We start from the raw sequence: 22,828 nt of genomic DNA on the forward strand, positions 1-22,828 counted from the left end.
AAAAACGAAGTCCCTCTCCTTTTACTTAGAGGAATTTTATTAATATAATACTAGAAAGTTGCAAGCAACACGATGGACTGGCTGATACTCAACACCCCTGCTTGCTAGCTAACCATGATGTCCTATCTCTAAAGATGAGAAAATACAGTTAGGCCCTCCTAGGTAAGAGGACAAGTAAGGAGAACACTTTAAATCACAGGAACACACATGCCTCCATGACCCAGGCAGGGACTGCACAGCTTTACAAAGGCTCCCAACAGCCAGGACTAATGGGAGCACACATCCATCTCAGGGTGTCGCTGCCCAACACTGTGTCCCAGGGTGCTGAGCCAACGTCATGGGTCAGATAAGAACTTTCAAAAGCAAGTAGAAGTGGGAATGACTATTCAACATGTTTGGATTCTCAAGGCAAACAATTTGATTTTTTTTTTCAGTAGAACTGTGCTGGCCAAATAAAACACAACTATTTGTAATCAGTGGGTTGCTATTCGGGATCTCCAAAGTTAATGTAAAAGAAAGAGATTACAGAAGTGGAATATACCACAACTTCTAACTTGCTCGATATAGTAGCTGTTAGGTACGTGTCACTTTTTCAAGCACCATTAATTAAGACTTAAAATTCTTTTCTTCGGTCACAGTTGCCTATTTTAGGTGTTCAGTGGGCATATGTGGCCACTGGCCACGCAGTAGAGAACACAGAGAAGTCTTCTATCATGGCTGAAAGCTCTATTGGATAGTCTTAAGCTGGACCAAATGTGATTCAGTGAATAACAAGGATTCAATGACATATGTGAGAGAAAAAATTACTTCTTAATGTTAGTATTTTGAGGTATCAGATATGCTTTTGGGGGTTTCACCTCTTCAGGCTGGATCTGTCACCTCACTTTATTTAGTTTATTATAAGCCCTTTCCTGGATTGTTCATTTTTTAAAACATTGTATCAATAATTTTGTCTACTTTGGCCTTTATTTAAAACTATAACAGTTTCGGTTCTATGAACTTCTCTTCATAAAGTCTCTTCCCAACAGCCCCTGCTCACATGCTTGTATGTCTACATATGACGCTCTGAATGGGCACACTCTGATGATGAAAAGATGCAGCCTTGCATGCCAATCAACCTACAGGCATCATCGAGGGTATCTGAACAACTCAAAGGAACTACACGATGAAAAGGGAGGAAGAGCAGTGCTGATCACCTTTAAATAGGGGATGCTCTCCGCAATCTTGTTCTGCGCCTTCAGGATGAAGCCGTAGTGGACTTTGGCGAAGCCGTCATTAGGTGTCACATTCAGAACCTGCACTCAAGGACAGCGAAGAGCTATTGTGATGCATTATGAACTGTGCAAATGACTGTCAAAGAAAACTTTAATTAGCTTGCTCTACTCACACTGGATCAGAAGACTACAGTTTAAAACACCACAGCACTTTGTCTCATTGCAATCAAGAAACTTACAGGGCCCTTTTCCTCTCAAATCAGTATGTGTTCACATACATACACTGATTCTTCAAGAAAAAAGGAAATGTGTGAAGAGGCAGTAGCTGTTGAAGCACGGCTTTAACAATGCAAATTAGCAAAGTATCTGTCAATTGATATGACTTTAGTTTTGGGGGGTTTTTTAGTAGTTAGGGAAAGCTGTTCTAAATTTGCTATGCTTTAAGACAATTCTGAATGGTTCTTACATATTGTTCTGTATAATTACATTGTCTTACTTAAAAGAAAATTTAAATTTGCATTCATACTCTATATCAGGATTCACCCACCAAACAGAAATTTCCTGGGACTCAAACTATTTTAAGAACTGAGCGTGATGTCGGTGATCAAATCCAGGTAAATATTTTATCTACATCATATCACTGTTTTTTATTATGTGTGTTTATTATGATCTAAAAATAAATCACACAAAATGTCTCTAAATATCAGCAGTAAGAAATCAAAACAACCATATTCAACTTGAAAAGCTGCTTACACAAATGAATTTTTGGAACAAAAGAGAAAGAAGAAGGCCTGAGTTGGGCAGATATAGAGAAAAGACGTGCGTCTAGTTTGTTCAACCTCCAGCCTGAGTGGGAACAGGAAAGCCACAGCCAGCATAGAGACTTCACCCCGGAGGGGAGTGCACTGTGGGCTTGCTTCCACTAGGCCCACGCTTTCACGTTTTCATGAGTCAGATCCTGCACCACATCCATTCAAAATCCAAACAATACAACCTTCACCGTACATGCAGATCCATAACACCTGTCACTTCCTTCACCACCGCCCCCCTGCCCAAGTCAAGCCATCCCTCTCACCTGTACAGGAACCTCTTAACTGCCAACCTTCTTCTCCCTTGCAGTCTGTTCCCCACATGGGACCATGAGGAACTTGCTAGAACCTGGGTCAGATCTCATCCTTCCTTTGGTCCATTTCAGTGGGAGTGAAAGACCAAGTTCCAAGGACCACCCACAAGGCCTCCCCAGATGGGCTTCTCCACGTCTCTGGCTTCCTCTCTTGCCCTGTCCCCGCTCCAACTATGCTGTACTTCTTGCTGCCCACAGTAAGTCAAAGTTAGCCAGCCACAGAGCCTTTGCCCTCAGTGCCCCTCTGGCTCACACACTCTTCCCTCTGGCATGCAGATGGCTCACTGCCTTACTTGAAGGAAGGAGCCCTGCTCAGCTTGCTACCTCAGGAAGCCTACCACTGACAACCAGGCCTACTGCTAGCGCAGACCTCACCCAGGACTAGTAACTACTGTAATCCCGGCTTATTTTCCTTCCTTGCACTCAGCCATCTGACCTATTATATTCTTTATTTCCTATATTTTCTCTAGAAATTTTGTCTGCATGCTACACCGCTCACCTTCAATGCCTGGCACAGAGGGTCCTCAAGAACTCTGTGCTAAACACAGGGTTGTGTGAGCTGAATGCATGCTGGGCTTTTCTTCCTAAAGAAACTTCTGGAAGCACATACCTGCCATTTCTGCACCTTCCATAGCACTTCCCCCCAGGGCAGATTAGTCATTATCTCTGAAACTGAACTGAAAAGGTTTAGCTCATGCTTGTGCCACATTGCTATGAAGGGATTATTATAATTATTACAGCTACATGGATGACCATTCTGCCTATAGTAGGCACACAGTCATCATCACAAGTAATTGACAAAATTAATTACTGTGACAGTTAAGCTTCACTGTCAACTTGGTTGGCTTAGGAGCCATCTCAGGAATTAGCAAAGCACAGATGTGAGTGTTCATGGACGTTTGTGCCCTGGGGCCCTCCATCTGGTCCCGGCCTCTTCCTCCCTGCTGTTATTCCTCTGCTCTGCCTCCCAGCTGCCAAGAACTAGGCAACTCTGTAGGCCACTCCATTCTGTGCTAATGCTTCTACCCTGACGTCAGCTGACCACAGACAGACTCCTCTGAAACCAGGAGTCAAATAAACCTCTCCTCCTTCAAGTTGTGTGTGTGGAGAAACTTGCCCCAGCAAAGGGCAAGCTAACTGACATAGAAAACTGATACCAGAGCAGAAGGGTCATTCCTGTGGCCATAATTTACCATGTGGTTCAGAAGCTTTTGGAACTGCTTTGCAGGAGGAGTTTGGAGATGTGAACTAGAGAAGCCCTCAGTTCTGTGAGCACAGCCTGATGGGTGACCCTAGTCAGACCTCAGAAGATCAGATGCTGACAGGGATATAAACAATAAAGGCTGGACTCGTGGGGCTTCAGCTGGCAAGAAGGGCTTCAGCTGGCAAGAAGGACTTTGCTGGCAACTGACTGCAAGCCATGAGTCTTATACGTTGGCAAAAAAAGAAAAAAAGTGTTATATTTTCACCATGTCTTGAGAATTTAGAAGAGACTGGGATTAAGGGTGGTGGGCTGACTTACTGGTCAGAGGAAATTTCAGGGCAGTCTAACATTTAGGAAGTGGTAGGAGTACTGCTGGCTGCTTTAGACAAATTGATAATAAGGACTAAAAAGAGGAGACAAATGTAAAAATCTTAAATTTCAGCCCGAAGTGAATCACATGTAAAGTTGGGGCCAAAGGATCTATGATTGCTAAGATTACTGAGGTTAAAAACAAAAAAAAAAAAATTTGTACAGGGATGAAAAGATGCCTCGAAGGTATCTCAAAATTCAGTTAAGCAGTGTAGAAGTGTACCCTTTCATTTCAAAAGAGTGCCTGAGCCTCACGTGGGAGAAGGGTCACCTGCAGAATCGGTTCTCCAGGATTCATTTACTGGTCTATACTCCACCACCCGAGCTCTCAGAGGTTGCTGCCACTATGGCCTGGGGGCCCTGACTACTGCTGCTGCTGGAGCAGACCTTGACCTCATCCATAGGATGCTGGTTTTACCCGCACTCAGAATGGGGTCAGGTTGGCATCGGTCAAGTTTCCAAGGAAGGCCTGCAAAGCAGGCAGGGAGCCGCCAAGAGGGCGATGCATGAAGCTGAGGGAATGAAGGCAAAGCACAGCACAGAGCTCAGGAAATGGGAGGCGCTAGGAGCATGGAATGTTTGCTGCAGAGCACTGCAGGCTGTGGCTGGCCCCAGACCAAGGAAGAGAGGCCACGTGGGCTGCAAACAGCAAGGTCACCTTCACTACCCCGTGCCCCAGATGCGGGACATGGGGACAAGATAGAATGTTTATCTTGCTGGTCTTCACTCATGATTCTTTTCCATGCCCTCTTTCTTCCCATTTAGAATGGGAACATGGTCCCCATAAGATTGAACCTTGGGGTTATATAACTTGTTGGGGTTTTTTTGTTTTTTTTTTTTTTGTGGTACTGAGGCTCAAACTCAGGACCCTGTACTTGCCAGTCAGTTGCTTAAGCGCTGAGCTATCTTCCCAGCTCTGTAACTTGTTAATTTTTATAGAACTTCACAGCTAAAATTTTCCTCAGTAGAGTTTTCTTTTCAGTTGAACATTTCATTAGTACATGCATCCAATATGAGTCCATTCCTTGAGGGGGGCTGGCACATGACAACGACATCTCATTTCTATCCTTACCCTTCATCTCTTAATGCCCTCCCATATGAGAAAGGTCTATCTCCCTACTTTCATATGCCTTTATATTGATCTTTATATTTTGGGCCCTTGTATAAGAGAAACCTTGTGATATTCAAGTGTAAGTATCTGGTTTATTTCACTTGGAATTCTGAAAACTGCTGGAACTGCCGAGACTTGAGAGCAGAATTCCTGGGCTTTCATCTCTGCAAGATTGTTGTATGGTAGTAAACAAAGTGACTCACTTATCATCTTGATTACTGGAGTATGGCTTAAGGAGATGGATATTGAGTTGTGAAGGGACAGGACGTGATGGGAACGCGTAACTGTCAAATGGACTGGCTCGGGGGCGCCTCCTCAATTACGCACACTCTGGAGGGCTTCTGCGGGTCGGCGGTGGCCGTGAGAGCCCAGCTGCCCCGTGGACGCTGCCCTCCTGCTGCCTCTCAGCACGCCTTTCTCTGCCCCTCTTTCTGCCACGAAGCTTCCTCCTGGGGCCAGCAGCCACGGAATGAATGCTTTAAAGCCACGGACCAAGTGAAACTATTCCTTAACTTGTGGGCTGCGTATCAAGTCAGCAATGGGAAAAACTAATACACAGATATAGTAGCCATGTCTGTCGCCAGAGGACTGTTGTGGTGTCACAGTGACTCCTACCTCTCCTACTCCTGGGCCTGCTGCTTCACTGCAATGTGCCGCCCCGGTGAGCCTCGGTCCTATCCTCGGTCTGAGCACTGACCCTGGGCCCCAGAACGCACCCATCACAGTGAAGGGAGGATTGCCGCAACCGTAAATAACAATGCACTCGATATTGTCAGAATATTAATTTTCGAACATGAAAGATTTTCTTTATCAAATAAAATTTAAAACACACTTTAAATATTTCATTTTATTTTTAAAACTTGTTTAGGTACATATACTTTTTATAAAGTACATGCTGTATTAGGGTATACATATAAGAAACCTATAAATTCATAACCAAACATGCCAAAGGTGTATACTTCAACATTTTTACCTGGAAGAGTAAATGATTAAGTGTGTTTAAAAACTACTTCTCTGAGTAGAAACCAAGGTAGATGCTCAGACTGTGTTGAGTTTATGAATCCCAGAAAAAAGTACAAATGAGCAGAGAAGACTCATGTTAATCCAGGGCAGAGACAGTGAGCATCTGATTTCAAAGTTATTCGAGAGGGAAAACAGAGACGAATGATCTAGTACCAGATTGCAAATGTCACGAAGGTGCAGTGTGTTTGTTTCATAAGTACCATTTCTGAGCTAGCAGAGGTGGGTTTTAATAAATGGAAGCTGACTGAGTAAAAGATAAGTGTGAGGTATAAGAGCAGGAACACATCAGGAACAATGCTTGCCTGTGGACTGAGAGTGGCCTGGGTCACTGAGGTGGCACTAACTTGACATTAGATTGGTGAGCAGCTCCGCAGTCTGCACATGTGAGCAGTCTACACCCACCCATTTCTAAGCTGTCTCTTTGTTGAAACTAAGCAGCAGAAGATCAGAAAAAAAAGGCCAGCCAGAGAGCTCAGTGCATTAAAGCGCCTGCTTAGGCAGAGGCAAGGGTTGGGGTTTGATCCCAGGCGTGCAGTGCTGGGGGCGCTGAGACAGTGATCGAGACTGGGAATGGTGGTATGTGCCTGTAGTCCCAGCACTTGGGAGGCTAAGAACAGGAGGATCACTACCAGTCTGATCTGTATAGTGAGACCCTGTACTAAACACATTAAAAACAAAAAACAAAAAAAGAAAGGAAACAAAGAAACAAAAAAATAAAAAAGGGAACTGCCAATCATTTCTACAAATTTACTCAAAACTAGAAAACATGAAGAAAAATAAAGATTCCAATTATTAGTTTTCTGAAAATGATTTCAATGGAGAGAAATATGTCAGGAACAAAAGACCATTAGACACAGCTGGTTAAGGAACAAAAGACCATTAGACACAGCTGGTTAACTGGGACGTGAGAGTGGGAAAAAGGCAAGGGCCACACTATTTTCAGCCTGCTCATGCTTCTTTAAGAAGACACCTACTCAGGGGTGTGATGTGGCTGTATTGTAGGCCCTGGCCTTCCTTTTATGTTGAGTCAGATGAGATCATGGTTCTAAACGCATCAACAACAGCAAATAAATGTTATGTTTTAAGGTAAACTGCTTTAGACAATAGGGATGAATACACTCAGAACAGTCCTAACAAGGTGAGGAAGGACATGTCCTAAGTGTAGTGTCAATGGCCAGCGTGGTTTCAGATCCCGCCTCAACTCTCCATATGCCTGGCACCCAGAAAGCTTTTTAGACCAGGCTTTTTAGAAGAAAGGAGGAAAAGAAAGAGGCATGTAGGAGAAAGGAAGAGAGTGAAGAAAAATATGAAAGAATTCTATAAGGAAGGAAGGGCAGAGACGGAGGAAAGACAGAAGAAATTTTTATTTTTCTTCACAATGGTTTTATCTTGGGATAAACTTATAAAAATCACTGATAGTTTTCTGAATTTTTGATGCTTTCTTTTAAATTTTATAAGCAGTAATTTATAAGAAATTCCCACAAGAATTTCTTGTGGAAAAGTGGTGCCTGTAAATCTCTTAATGCCCTTTATTTGTCCCCTTCCCCTCGCTACCCCCTGCCTGCCTCTGATCTCCCTTCTTTTGCACATGTGTTTGCAGTGCATCATGTCTACACTTCTGGCATGCAGCTGATGCGTGGATGTGATGAACACTAACCCCTCCTATCACCTTTCCCTGCTCTCGCTCCATCTCTTTATCTTATCCCCCTTCAGAGAGATCCGTCTCCCTGCTTCCAATGATTTGTCTTTTAGTTGCTATTTATTTATACTTCAGGTTTCTCATACAAGAGAAAACATGTGACATTTAAATTTGTGTGTTTGATTTATTTCACTCAACATTAAAGTCTCCAGGTGCATCCATTTTCTTGGCTGCACCTTGACTCAAGTTTATGTCCTTTTGTGGCTGAGTAATAAATACTCCACTGTGTGTAGACACCACATTTTCTTTATACACTCATCTGATGATGGCTATATGGGCTGCTTCTAAGGTATAGCTATTACGAATTATGCTACTGTAAGTATGAATATGCACGGATCACTGTAATATGATGTCTTTAACTCTTCTGGGAAGACCCCTAGAAGGGGAAGACTTGGGTCACATGGAATTTCAAGCTTCAGTGTTTTAAGGAATCACCAAGCTCATTTCCAAAGTGGCCGTAGTGGCCTACATGCCCAGCGACACTGAGGAAGGGCTCCTTTTGCCACAGCCCTGCCAACAACTGCTGCTATCTGATTTCTTGATGATGGGCATCCTTTGTGCGGTGAAATGATTTCATGTGTATTGCTTGTGTGTGTACATTTTAGATGAAATCTATAGGAAAGGGGAGGGAAAGGAAGAGAAAGAAAGGAAGGGAAGGTGAGAGGAAGAAAATCTACATTTCCATCTTTGTGATCTCCGATAGTAGTGAAATAATGTGTATTTCACTAGAGTTAGATAATCCTTCAATTCATAAGACCCAGAATTACTGAGATCCATCATGCTTCCTTTAACCAAACTTAGCAAGACAAGGAGCCACTGAGGAGCAAATAGGAATTATTTTATGACCTGGAAGAGGTCATTAGATTTTTAACACTATAAACTCACTCCACACTGCGTAGGCAATAGTGATGCCACTAAAGCAAAGGTCTTATTTCTGCTGCCTCAGAATATACAAAATTATAATAAGGGTGAGAGGACAACTTTGAAATTCACTGATTTTCAGTGAAGCACCAACAGCAATACACAGAGGAAAGCACCACTTTGTGAGTGGACCCAGTCCCTAGACAGAGTGTAAGGTTGCTACACTTGACAGCATTTTAAAAAGGGAAAGAATCACATTGGCTACTACAGAATGGTAACATTTCAGTGTACACTGCACCAGCTTGAAAACCACTAATTCACAGGTCCACATCAAAGAACAAGGCAACAGATTCATCTTTCTTCTACAGAGGCATTCTCTTTCTCCAGCTTTGAAGCTTATTTGGCATCCTGTTTGTATTGTAGCAAATGAATTCCCTTACTGCCTGAAGGAGCTAGTTTTCTAGGTTCTTGCAACTCAGGGCGATCTATTAAAATATCCATTATAATACAGAAATTCTTTGAAAGACATCTTTGTCAAAGGATCAAAAAAGTCACTGCCTTTCTGCCGAGTGAGCACTCTACTTCACATGCCCGAGAGGCAGAGTCTGCAGCTTTCTTGCAATTGTACTTCCAGTACAAACAAGGAAAAGATTAAATGTTTTTACATTTGTAGGAACTTGTGTTACTCTTCTTTTGTCTTGAAGAACACTTTAAGAGAGGCTCTCCATGGATTGATAAATTTCAAGTTTTAAAAACATCACAATTACAGTTGAAGACTTTGAATAAAAATTTAAAATCTAATCAAGATAAAAACAAAAAAGCAATGTGAAAACAAATATGCAAACTCTATTAATAAATGCTATTAAACTTAAAGGGAATGAGAAACTGCGCATATTATATGTAATTTGCAGGAAAAAAAATAGTATTAGGACTTAATATTCAAGATAACTTGACAAGGGCCAGGGATATGGCTTAGCGGCACAGTGCCTGCCTAGCAAGTGCAAGATCCTGAGTTCAATTCCTGGTACCAAGAAAACCCCAGAAAACAAATAAGATAACTTGACACTGTTAATAGAAGATTGAAACCTACCTCTTCATACACCTTCTTGGCATTGGCATTGTCTCCTATCAAGAGATATCCCACACCAAGGTCATTCTTTAAAGAAGTATCACTAGGAAACAGTTGAACCAGTCTCTGTAGGGTAAGCAAGGATCCTCTCATGTGACCTGATTTGGGGGTAGGAAAAAGAACCAATATAACATTATGGATACTGTCGTACTGAGAATACAAGTTATTTCACAGAGCTTAAATGTGACTCTCTCTTTTAAGCATGTATTAAATACATAGCAGGATTTCATGATGCAGTGGTAATGATATCAAATTTCTATAAATAGGTGCAAAATATGATACTGATTAAAGGCATTTTTAAAGACATTCATTTTGTAAATTGATCATTCAATTGTTTTTCCTTTTCCTCCTTAGAAAGTTTTAGTTATCAATTACTTATAACAATGTTTTACCGTGATACTTTTGTATCTATTAGCTTTAAAGTTAGAAGTAGAGGACAAAAGTTCTAGGTGACTTCAAGGTCAAGCCCCCGCCTAACTCATGAACAGGTGCTGAGCCCTGAATGGCTGATGCAATCTCCAATTAAGTGAGCTCTTCTCTAAGTGCCGAGGAGGGCTGTGACAGATGTATCACCCAGTATTATGGGACCCTCTGGTGGACGACAGGCTACTGTGCACTGTATGAAACGTGAAAAGCACAGGTTTAACATACTGCTGAGGTTCTCTGGTGAAATTTTAAATGTCTGGGGCCAGTTCTCATCACTGCTTGTCAAAGCTGGAAACACAAACTGTGTAAGAGAATGTGAAAAATAAAAGCAGCACAAGATTTTTTAAAAGCTTAAGTACCTGAAGCCAACAAACAGCTTTAGTTGCCCAGGAATACTGTAATACTGTCAGTGATTGGAATTGTTTATTCCAATAACATTACCGCTGACACAAAGCCGCCTCACCCTGTGGCCTGCGCCCTCTGCTGGTCATACATTCCAACCACAAATCCAGGCTTGCTCAGCCAGCCCCTCCCTCACCAACAAATCTGAGTCTACTTTTCCTGCTCTTTGCCTTCTCCTTACCTGTCCACCTAGGCTCACTCTTTTGGGTGCTTCTAAACTCTTCTTGAAAATTACAACAACCAGATAAAAATCCCTCCTACAGCCATCTGCTCCTGTCCCCTGCGCTCTGCACTTGAACCTCAACTCTATTTTAAGCCTACTTCACCGTCCTGTCATGTGTAGTAACATTTTTGCCCATTCGACTCAGGGTCACCTCAAGTGACCTTGCCTCCTTCTCACTGAAGCAGAAAGGATACATTCAAATATTGGAGGACTACTGAGAAAAAGGTTAGATTTCACAGGTAGTCTTCTTTTGAAGGCAGGAAATAGGGTAAGATAAGTGAAAAACTTGGCATGAAATTTAAAAGGAACTCAAAACTCCATAATTCTAATTTGATTCTAGTATTTTAATATAGTAGAATAAATTCTACTATTTTAATATATTTTTAAAAAGGAAAATTAATGTTTAAAAACCTATGATGAACAAAATATGCCCATTTTATGGACAGAATCAATGAAACTAGGCTAAGTAGAGCCGTACAGTGGCGGGCCACCAGAATTCAGGAAAAGGACTCCGTCTAAGGCCAGCACTCCTGCTGCCACTCCTGACTGGAGCCTGTGCTGCTCCATCCTGAAGCTGGGCCATGTGTGTCCTCCTGCTGGTCAGGCTGCTGTGAGCAGACATCCCACTGACTGCTCCTCATAGCTTTGAATCATGAGCTGGGCTCTATTCTTACTGTTCTGGTCATCTGCAGAGGGACAGACCACATTTATTACATTCTTTGGAGGACTTACAAAAGGGCCAGCTGCTCCCATACATGCAAGCTCCCCTGAAAAACATCTAGGACCTGTCCACACAACCACACAGCCAGCCCCACACCAACCTCACCAGTGACACATGGCTCAGATCCATCCTCACTAATACGTTCAGGAAAGATAACATACGCCTTGCTGAAGTGACGCGAGGGTACAGTAGTCCTCCTTGCCTTTGAGACGGAACCGGGTCAACAGAGAATGTGCTTTGTACTGCTCTTTCTAAAGGGTTTGCAAATTTGCTTTATGATTTAAAATATATTTGCTATTATTTTCCTTGAAAAACATTCAAGATTTATATGTAAAATGTTTGAGGTGACTGGAACTCCTAAAACTCCTCTAAAAACAAAAAAAAAAAAGGAAAAGGAAACATGGGGCCAGCCAGACAGGTCAGTGGATTAAAGCACCTGCTTAGGCAGACACAGGGACAGGGGTTCAATCCCTGGCATGCTGTGCCAGTCCACCAGTCCTGCCCCCGGGACGTGCTGAGACAGTGACTGAGACTAGACATGGTGGCACGCGCCTATAATACCAGCACTTGGGAGGTTGAAAACAGGAAAGATCTCTATGAGTCTGATCTGTATAGTGAGACCCTATACTAAACACATAATAAATAAATAGTGCTATAAATAACTTTAACAAAGAAAAATATTGGCAACCCAGGAGGTTTCTGATTCTGGCCCATTAACCCCTGAGCTATGGCTCTTTAGGCAAAGTACACAAACCTTCAGCACCCTATTTATTGGCTGCCCTCTTAAAACGGTGGAGGGCAAGAGAGTACACACATGCTATTTCAGTTTTAGAGATAGTCAGCCTAAAATAGTCGATTTACTACTTGCAATTACTTGGAAAATCCAGGTCTCCTTCCACGTAACGTAACTCTTCTAAGAGGATGCCCAGGTCTGAGGCTCTGTAAGAGAGAAGCAGGCCATTTCCTACAGAATTATCTCACTGCATCTTACCCAGAAACTGCTGCCGTTCCGACCGCCGCTTCAAAGTCAGCTTCAGCAGGTCGCTGGGGACCCCAGGCAGGCCGGCCACCTCCTGGTAGGTCTCGACGGCTCTGCGGAGTAGCTCGTTGCTCCTCCTCTTCTCAGCTAGATCATCTTCACACTAGAAGAAACCCCAAACTAGATCAGTGTCCTCAGCAGGCCACAGCTGCAACTGCCAAAGAATCATTACAAAATGAACTTACAGACACTTTTTAAAAAAATCTCAGATCAGTCTCTTTTTCAAGAGACAAAAATCAATGAAAAAGGTAAAACAATGTTGTTTGAATACTATGAAAAAAAGTCACTAAACTATAGAAGAGAAACAACACCCTAAGTGCAAGACCAATACATGCTAGCGCAGACCAAGATTTCTCTCATATCATATACTAATGAAATACAGACAGGATCATGACCTACAGTTCCTGCCCTTCCTTTTCTGTGCTCAGTCGCTCATTCAACAGCTATTTCCTGGAGGCAAGACTGTTCCACCCACGAGGCAGAAAAAGCAAATGAAACAAACAGCTTTAGGAAGGATGATATAGCAAGCTAAAGCTCAGGGAGACCATGTGTCCGGTGGGTGCAAGTGCTGCGGACACGGAGCGTGCCAAGGAGGGCTGGCTGAGCAGATGCTGCTCGCGGAATCAGTGTTACTGGAGAGGGTCGGACAGGGAAGGAGAAGACCCTTGACTGTGCGGAAGGAGAGTACGGCCAGCAGAGAGAACATAAGCAACAGTTCTAAGGTGGGGCAGAGAGGAAAGGCAGGTGCACTAGAGGGGAGGAAGATGGACGGGGCCAGAGACAGCCGGCCTGGTCAGCTTCCAAAAGCTGGTACACTGAGCAAGATGGCAAGACATGGGGCTTTCACCATGATCTGATGTGGATGTTGAAAGGATCATACCAGCAGCAGTGCTGAGAGCAGGGGTTGGAAGAAGCAGGGAAGCCAGGCAGGATTATGGTGGCTTGGGTGAAGGCTGCAGGAACAGAGGCGGTAAGGACTGATTAGATTAGATATTCTGAAGGTCAAAGCCAATGGATTTGCAGATGGAAGGGATACAGGGAATGAGAGAAAGGAGGGAAAGAAGTCAGTGATGATTTCAAGGTTTTTGTGAAAATGTCATTGTCTAGGAATGAGAAGCAGGCTAGAGGGAACATGGAATCAGGAGTTGAGTTCAGGATATATTAAACCCCAACTGCCCAGGGAAGAAACTGACTCAGAAAGTACATGTGGACCTATGGGTGAGGAGAGAGGTCAGACAAATACACTTTGCTCTGCCAAACCAGAAGAGCTGTGACTGCACACTGGGATAAAAAGAGATCCAAAAGGTGAACCCTAACATCTCCACTGTTTCAAGGCCCTTAGAAGTCAAGAATATAAAGGAAGAGCAGCAAAAACAACAGAGGAATGTGGTAAGAAGACAATAATAACAAACACTGGTATTCTGAACGTCAAGAGTAAAAGGGTTGCAAGAAGAGGAGACCCAGTTGTTAAAGTGAACCAGATGAGAACTGAGAAAACAACCCCCCAGATGGGGCAGTGTGGAGGTGCTGGTGGCCTCAACAAGAGCACATCCGTGGCGCAGTTAGGGACGTGACCCTGCATGGAATAGGCTGAAGAAGACATGGGAGGGATGGATCTAGAAACAACTCTTTCAAAAAGTTTAGGTGTAAATGAAGACAAGTGTACCAGCAGGCAGAGCACGGAGAGCTTTCCAAGGATGAGACATCATGGATATGGTTCTGCGTGATGCGAAAAGACTCAGTAGTGATGACTGAATAAATCAGGACCGTGTCAGCCAGCAGGTGTCCGTCCACGCCAACAGCAGGCGCCAGAGCACACAGACATAGGGCAAGCTCATTAGGACCGCAGTGCAAGTGGTGGCAAGTCTCTAGACATTGCTATTTCTTTAGTGAAAGAGAAGTTAAAATTCACAGTTGCAGACTAAGAACGGGGAATGAAATACTGGACATAGGAAGAGAAAGAGAATGTAGAAAACGGTCACCAATAGCTCATTGGATACAGTAGACAGAATTTAAGGATAAGCATTTAAGGAAAGTTGACACCAGTAAGATGCTGAAAGTGGCATATATAAAATTCTTACCAAAAAAATGTACACATGTCTGTCTGTATGTATACCTTGTGAAAGTGTGTGCTGGGTCAACATACACATATATGCAGAACCCAAATGAAGCAAAACTCCCCAATTTGAGGATGAGTAAGAAAATGATCCGTCTCTCCCTTACCCTCAGATGGAAAAAACAAAAACCAGTACGATACTCAATGCCAATGGATAAAATGAGACATCTATGAGAAGCTTTTAAGAAAATAATTCATCAATGAAATAACTTGATAATGTGTACTGATTAGCTTAAGTTTCCAGAAATGATGAAGCTAGAACTGAAGTAGTGGTGATAGAAACAGACAGATTACCATGTTCACAAAGGGGTCTTCACTCACATGTCCTACTGCCAGGAAGCTCTGGATCACTGATGGTGCATGCACGACTGTCCCATTGGGAGGCTTGACCACTTGGTACAGTCATGCCCATGCTACTGGTGTGGGAATACATTAATAAGAAAGGAAATTGGTAGAAAAAAATCTCTAAGATTAAAAAAAGATAGCATGCATCCTTGCTTGATGAAAGCATGCTTCAGACCCTTTATGACTCCGTTCAAATCTACAACTTACTTCCCCAAATACATTTATCTACCAGGAGAAAAGGCCCAGGTCAGCAGCCCATACTGGTCATGCTCCCACCACGGCCTTCCACTGTATGCTCATATCAAGCTTTTTTTTTTTTTTTTTTTTTCTGTTTAGCCGTCACCTGCTTCTGAAGTAGGTTATGGTGAATTAGTTCACCAAACTGTGAACATAACAGAAACAATCCTAGAGCTGAGAAAGCCCTATTGACACTATCAAGTTCATCTTCTCCATTGGCACCTACAAAGCTACCAAATATCCCAGAACTGGACGTCACCAAAGGTGAGAAGAAGGACAAAGTCCTACCAAGGAAATTCTTCATCAAGACAGGAATAGGTTTTTCTAAACTTTACTGAAAAGAAAGATGACACGATCTGTACGCCTTGTCTCTTCTTCCTCTGAGCCCCACTGCTCTTTGTTTACAATCTACAGAATTGGGAAAATATTAGTACTTAAATGTCATATAATTCCTTAAAAAAAATCTCTTCAATGAATTTTGTTTGAAAATCAGATTTTTATGCTGCTTTTCTAAGAGTTGAGCATGTGCAGATAAAACAAGGTGGGCTAGAATGGAATATTTAACACAGGACATGAACATCTCACAGCCTTTTGCTGATGAAATAATTCATCTTGCCAACCTCCCAGGAGAGGGGTCATTTTTGGCCTTGGAGGCATTAATGTTTGTGGAAGATAATGCCATGAATAGAGTTTACTGTTTAAGGTTTGTGTCCAATCTTTAGGGAGCTTATTCAAACTTGATTTTTATACTGATGATAAGGACCAGCCAATATCCATCCTATTTTATAAATGGTAGATGCTATCGATTGTATTTGGCTTAATTTTGCTGAATTTTTATTTTGTTTAGTCAAGAGTAATTGCAGAATGTGCTAACAAAGAATGAAAGTCATAATTAATTCATCCCTATTAAATCCATCTTCTGTTGAAGTTTTATCTTCAAAATTCTTATGGATTTACGTTTTCTTATAAATTATTCTATTAAAATTTAATTTACTATGCCTAAATTTTGCTTTATGCCACATTAACATTAATATCAATAACATCTGTAGCTATTTAAAGTACTTTAAAGATCACAACTACTGCCTGAGGCCTAGATCTCAGTACGCTTCTCTGAAATAATGATACAAATATCGCAGTCAACATGTTTCAAAAGCACTGCCTGTATTTAGACTTTGGTACACATTATCAAAACCAAACATAAAAAAAAATTTCAAAGCATAAAATATTTTTGCTATAATTAAATTAGTGTTTGCAAAAACCATTTTCTTTTATTGATGTGTTTCCTTAATCAAAGGACTTAATCTTAATGACAAAGCACATCACTTATCAGAACAGGCATGCACTTTCGGTAGCAAACACACACTCTCTACTTAATGGCAAATGCAGTTTAGAATTTTGAAGGACTGCTGGCAAGAATAATTTACAAAAGTCCTATAGGTGCTGTCTCTTAGGCCTGGTCTGTAGCATGGATAAGATACACTAATTTTTTCACAAATTTGATTTTTACAAATTTTCATTAATAAATTTAATGACTTTCTATGAGATTGGAAGAATTTGAGCACCTGGACCTCGAGAGCCACCATCTTTAGTTCAGAGTAAGACAAGCTATTTAGGCCATAGAGCTGTCAAGAGTTGGGTGTTACTCACAAGTGCCGGCAGGCACAGCCCAGCGCAGCACAGTGTGGCTCTCCCAGGTCTGAAGCATTTCTGTAGCTCTGCACCTATCGTTTCCCAGCACGGCTGACACTTACATACCTCTAGGGAGGACAGAGGAGCTTTAAAGACTAATGCATTTGCACATGCCAGCTTGGGCTTTTATTTTGAGTTCAGAACTCCAGAGATCCAGTGAGTGCTCCATTCGTTACATCCACGTAAATGCCTATAAGCATTGCAATCTTGACAAGACCAAAAGTGATCTCTGGATTTCAGCACCCATCCAAACCTGTTTGTCCTAGTAAGTAACTGATGTTATAGCTTCCTCATTTGGCCAAACCAAAAAACCAGAAGAGAAGCTTGAACCTGCCCTTTCTTTGATCTCTCAGTCGAAGCCTCCATTAAGTCTGGTGGCTCCAGCGTCTGCCCAGTCCTCAATCTCCATGGTCATAACCACAAACAGGCCACCAGCGCCTCCTCCTGCTCACACCAACACAGCTGCCTGTCCTTTGTGCAGCTCCCTGGGCACCCAACTCATTCTTCATGAAGAACAACCCGACTGTCATACCCATGCATAACAGCCTCTGAAGTCTTTTTTGAACCAGTAGAATAATATCCTTAAGGCCTCGGGCTCCTTGGCCTCCTCCTTCACCCCCTCCCTCAGTACGTCATTTTTTTCTTGGTGGGCTTATTGTGCCAGGACTGCTTCTCTACATCCTGGCCTTTTCCTGGGTGTTCCTCCTGTCTGGACAGCCTTTTACAACCTTGTCATATCTCAGCCACGTGTCACCTCGTGAGAGAGCTCCTCTTGAGCACCTTATCTAAAATACCACCTTCCCTGTCACTTTCAAACATACTGTTTGCAACCAAAAAACCTTAATAGATTTGCTCTTTGTTTAGTTAGCTTTCTTTGCCTTGCAGCCTGTATTATTAATATGATATAATGACGCTATTTTTAACACTATATTTCAAATAGATATTTGTTTATAAAGACTTTCAAAGCTGTACTCAAATACTACCTGCTTGGAGCAACCTTTCTCTATCACCCTTTTCACCACTTCAACAGTTTCACCTGTCCAGTGGTTATTCCCTGCCATATTTCTGTTCTCGTTAGCATTCAACACAAGCAAACATATATGACACCTATTTGTCTTACGCATTGTGTTCCCTTTTATAATGGAAACACCACAAAAGCAGAGGCTTTTTAATTAGATTTTCCTAATGGCTATGTTTTCAGTGCCTAGAACAGGGCCCGGCACTACATATTTTTTCAGTAAGTAGTTTAAAAACTTTTCCACTAGAGTATAATATCTACAAGGATAGAGACTTCTAGAGTGTTCATTATATTATAAATATTTTTCAGTTTTCTGTTATTATGATGCCTGACTTCCTAGACACCTTTCTGCCTGAGGGACAGAGAAGATAAGCAAGCTTTTGGTAAGTAAACTAAGCAACCCAGAGCTTTACCTCAACTATCTGAACACAAGAGGCAGTATTCCTCTGCCATATTCATGCTGAGGCCACATGCATGACAACTGGAAACTTCAACTATTGTCCCTAGGCGGTCTAATTTATTTAAAATATCCAATTTTAGACTGCTCACCCAGACAGACCTTGAAATCCCCATGAAAACCCAAGGAGCGTAGTAGCCCACGCCTACAGGTCCTTCTTGCCCTCTGCCTCCTGACATCATGGTATCTTTCCCAGCGTGGCCCTGCACAGTGTGCTGCACCTTCTGACTGTGAGAGAGGAGTGCGCTACCTCCATTTATTCCTGAGCCTTTCCTGTATCTTCTTTTGTGACCACGTCTGATTGACTGTCTGATGAAAAACTGCAACACAAATACCCCACAGCCTAAAATAGGACATGGCACAGGCGGGCTCATGTGGCTAGTCAATGTGGCCATGCTTCACAAAAGGTGTTGGGGGACAAAGAAAGCCAGATGAAGGGGTGAGGGGGGGAAATGGAGAAGAGGCAGCTGGGAAGAAATGAGTCAGTTGAAAGAAACAATGGAGAAAACAAAGCACCTTCCACTCTGTATTTTAAAAAAGTCTCTGCTTAGCATGCCAGCAACCTCTACTTAGTACACCTGGAAGCCATACAGCACAAAGGAGCCACAAGTGGAAACAGCATTATAGGGTGAAGTGGAATGACATGCAGGGTTCCTAGAGTCAGCCGTTCACAACATTGAAAATTAATCATCATGGAAAGTGGTATTCCTTGCTTGGGTTTATGCACAGACGGGAGAAACAAATCCTACCGGAAACGAGAAAGGGCACAGAGAAAATGCGTGCTATGGCAAGTGAGAAATCCAATCACGGAGAACACATGAACAGCGTGAATGCTTTTGAAAGGGAAGGGCTCTGGCATACCTGTGCTTTCCCGTATCTTGCTCGCGGGCTCTGGGGGTACTTGCGCACCAGCTCCTCAAACGCACTCACGGCTTCCTCTACTTTCCCCTAAGAGATGCAATTACATCAGTAAGGCTGAGTGTGCAGCATGATGCTATTCACACTGGTCACTGAACAGTCCCCAAGTGATTCGGCCAGAATTTTTTACACTGCTTTCTTAAAGTCTCTTGTCTAGGCGGGTGTGGTGGAACACACCTGTAATCCCAGCACTCATGAGGCTGAGGCAGGAAGACTGTGGTTAAGTTCAAGGTCAGCCTGAATTGCATAGTAAGACCTTGTCTCTAAATAAATAAATAAATAAATAAATAAATAAACGTCTCTCATCTAAGATTAAACAATAGCTACTAATGGAACAAAGTATAAATGAATATAATATACTTAATTTTTATTTTAAAAAAGGGTAATGATGTTTAATATGAATTTGTTAAAGAAAACACATTTTCTTACAATATTAATCTTAAAAATGAATACTTTTTTTCTGTAAATGAACTTAAAGAATGGTTAAAAAAAATCTACACTCAATGCCTTCTGCCTGTACTTTTTAACAAATATTCTGCATTAGTTTCCTGTGGCTGCTGTCAGAAATTATCACAGACTTGGTGGCCCAATGTAACAAACTGATTCACAATTCTAGAGAAGCTCAAAATCTGCTGCACGGGGCTGGAATGAAGGGGCTGGCAAGGCTGCACATCCTCTGGAGGCCAGAGCGAAGGATCTGTAGCTGGTGTTCTCTAGCTCCTGGGGGATACCAGTATTCTGAGGCCTAAGTGCATCATTCTGGTATCTGCCTCTATCTTCCTTTCATTTTTCTCCCATGTGTTCTTATTCACTTTTATTTTTATTTATTTTATTTTTTGAGACAGGGTCTCACGATGTAGTTCAGGCTGGTCTTGAACTCACCATATAGACCAGGCTGGCATTAAAGTTGCAGCAATCCTCCTGCCTCAGCCTCCCAAGTGCTGGGATTACAGGTGTGCACCACCACACCTGGCTTGTCTTCGCTTTTGTTTGTGTCAAATCTCAATCAGCCTCCTTCATATAATGATACATCCAGGGTCTTCTCAGATAATCCACAAAAATGTCTCTGCTATAAGATCTGTAATTTATTCACATCTAGAAAGATCCTTTCCATTAAGATCAGCATTAACATCATAGATATTATGGCCTGGCTATCCTTGGGAGGGTCATTTTTCAGCCTACCAGAGTGTGCCCTCTACCTCCTGAAGATCCATGGCTGTCTGGCATGTGAAACATATTCACTTTATTCCAGCATCTACAGAAGTCTCAAAGCACAGCAGCCCCTCAAAATTAAAACCTCACCTAATTCATCAACTCCAAGTCCCAAATCTCATGATCTAAATCAGGTATGAGTTGCACAGGTTACAGTTAGGTTACACTCTGTGGAAATATTCCTCTTCATTTATGGACTTAGAAAACTAGAAAACACGGTATTGAATCTAAAATACAACTATGAGATAAGCAGTGGTCGACATTTATGGGCACTCATTATAAATAAAAAGAAGAAAGGAATTATTCCAAGCAACTTCAAAATTTGGCCATAGGCCAATTCCGTTAAGTGTCAAGACCTGGGAATAGTTCTCTGCAGCTTGAGACTCTGCCCCTGGGTGCTTGACTGTGGTTACTGCCTTCTTTACCCCAGGCCTCTGAACCCAAGGACCTTTCCTCTTACAGAAAGACAGCACAGGTTGGTGGCTGCTTTGGTTCTCACCCTGTTTCGAGTGTGTGTCAGCCTTCTTTCATTTTTGCCTTCTTATTCAGTCCAGGCTAGCAGTCCTTCTGCTTTATAATATTCTAACCCCATGCGTCTCCTAGGAACGTCACAGGGACACACACCCTTAGGCTCCTCTGCATAGCCAGCTGGTGTGAGCTCATGTTTATTCCTGACTTCTGCTGAGACAGAACGCATCCTGGCATCTCAGATCCCTCTCGGCAGAAGCAGGTGCGCAGCCCTACTCCTGGATGGCTCCAGAGCAGGATTTCCTAACAGTGCATTTTCTACTTTTAGCCTCTTCTATATCTGAGAGGCAGAAAAATGATCCAGCAACATGGCCTGGTGCTTTTTTCTGGAACAGTTTCTTCCTCACTGTATATTTTTCCTTTCATATTCTATCAGACAGAGCAAAATGGAACAGGCTGTACCTTCAACACTTTTCCTTGGAATTCTCCTCCTCTAAATATCCAAATTTATTGATTCTGCTTTCCATGTTAACTTTATTTTATGTATGTATGTATGTATGTATGTATGTATATATGTATGTATGTATTTAGTACAGGGTCTACAGAGTCTCACTACACAGACCAGACTTGTAGTGATCCTCCTGTTTTCAGTCTCACAAGAGCTGGGATTACCGGCATGCCACCACACCCAGTCTCAGCCCGGAGAGTGGGGCCAGCACGGCAGGCCAGGGGTCAAACTCCTGGCCCCTGCATCTGCCCAAGCAGGCTCTTTAGTCCTCTGAACTATATGGCCGGCCTCCACATAACTTTAAAATGCAACTCAGATAAGTTTTCTTCCACTATGTGAAGGGGGCACTTTGTCTGTAGTTTTCAATAGTATATTCTTCTGGGTACTTGCCACAGCGACTTTTATCGGCTACGTTTCTACACCCCTCCATCCTTTATGGTATCTGTGTTCTTGACAGATGAAAGGAGCTTTCTCAACTCTGCTTCTTCTTCACTTCCTCCAGAGCCCTCACTAGAAGCATGTTTAGCATCCACGTTGCTACCAACATCTTAAGGCAATTCAGAAATTTTCTAGGATGCATTTCAGCATTCTTCCAACCTCAACCTTTTCTCCAATTCCAAGGCCTTCTACACATTTAGGTATTGCTATATTCCACAGCTCAGCACCAAAATCTGTATCGGTTCCCTATGGAGGCTGTACCAGATTGTCACAAACTTGGTGGCTTAAAGTAAGAGAAATTTGTTCTCATAATTTTTGGGAACAGATGTCCACAATTAGTTTCTCTAGGCTGAAATCAACATGTTGACAAGCCTTTGCTCTTTCTAGAGGCCCTTGCCTTTTGCCAATATTTATTGACTCATGGTGGCAATGCTCCAATCTCTACTTTCTTTATGCTGAATAGTCTTATTTGTGTGGGTGACCTTCTATTTGTTCTGAGTCAAATTTCCCTCTAATCCTTATTTTAAAAAAATTATATCTAGGGCACAAATAGAAATTCAGAATAATTTCATCTTAAGATTCTTTACTTATGGGCTAGGGAAGTGGCTGGGTGGGTAGAGAGCTCACCTGACATGCACAAGACCCTGAGTTCAATCTCCAGCATGCACCACCACCACCAAAAAAAAAAAAAAAAAAAAAAACCCAAACCCTTAGTATTATTTGCAAAGAACCTTTCCCAAATAATGTGACATTTATAGGCTTGAGGGAGTAGCACATGAGCATTTTATGGAGGGACATTTTTAGGCCCATTATGTATCCTATCCATTTAAGTGGCAAATGCAAGAGCTGATTTTGTGACTGCTCCACCGTATGTACCA

The 22,828-nt window shown here is 42.3% G+C and overlaps 1 protein-coding gene across 13 annotated transcripts in view; it reads right to left on the minus strand.

Moving 5' to 3' along the window:
* Positions 1-22,828, minus strand: part of Asph (aspartate beta-hydroxylase) — a 263,046-nt gene that overhangs the window by 57,311 nt on the left and 182,907 nt on the right. For all 13 annotated transcript variants that reach the window (XM_023702449.1, XM_023702445.1, XM_023702444.1 and 10 more), the window contains 4 exons: positions 19,268-19,354; positions 12,497-12,647; positions 9,695-9,831; positions 1,197-1,295 (listed from right to left, as the gene is read on the minus strand). In XM_023702449.1, coding sequence (XP_023558217.1) covers positions 1,197-1,295; positions 9,695-9,831; positions 12,497-12,647; positions 19,268-19,354 — 474 coding nt within the window. The remainder of the gene's footprint in view (positions 1-1,196; positions 1,296-9,694; positions 9,832-12,496; positions 12,648-19,267; positions 19,355-22,828) is intronic.

Source organism: Octodon degus, unplaced genomic scaffold (genome assembly GCF_000260255.1).
Source record: "Octodon degus isolate 3935 unplaced genomic scaffold, OctDeg1.0 scaffold00152, whole genome shotgun sequence".
Classification (NCBI taxonomy): domain Eukaryota; kingdom Metazoa; phylum Chordata; class Mammalia; order Rodentia; family Octodontidae; genus Octodon; species Octodon degus.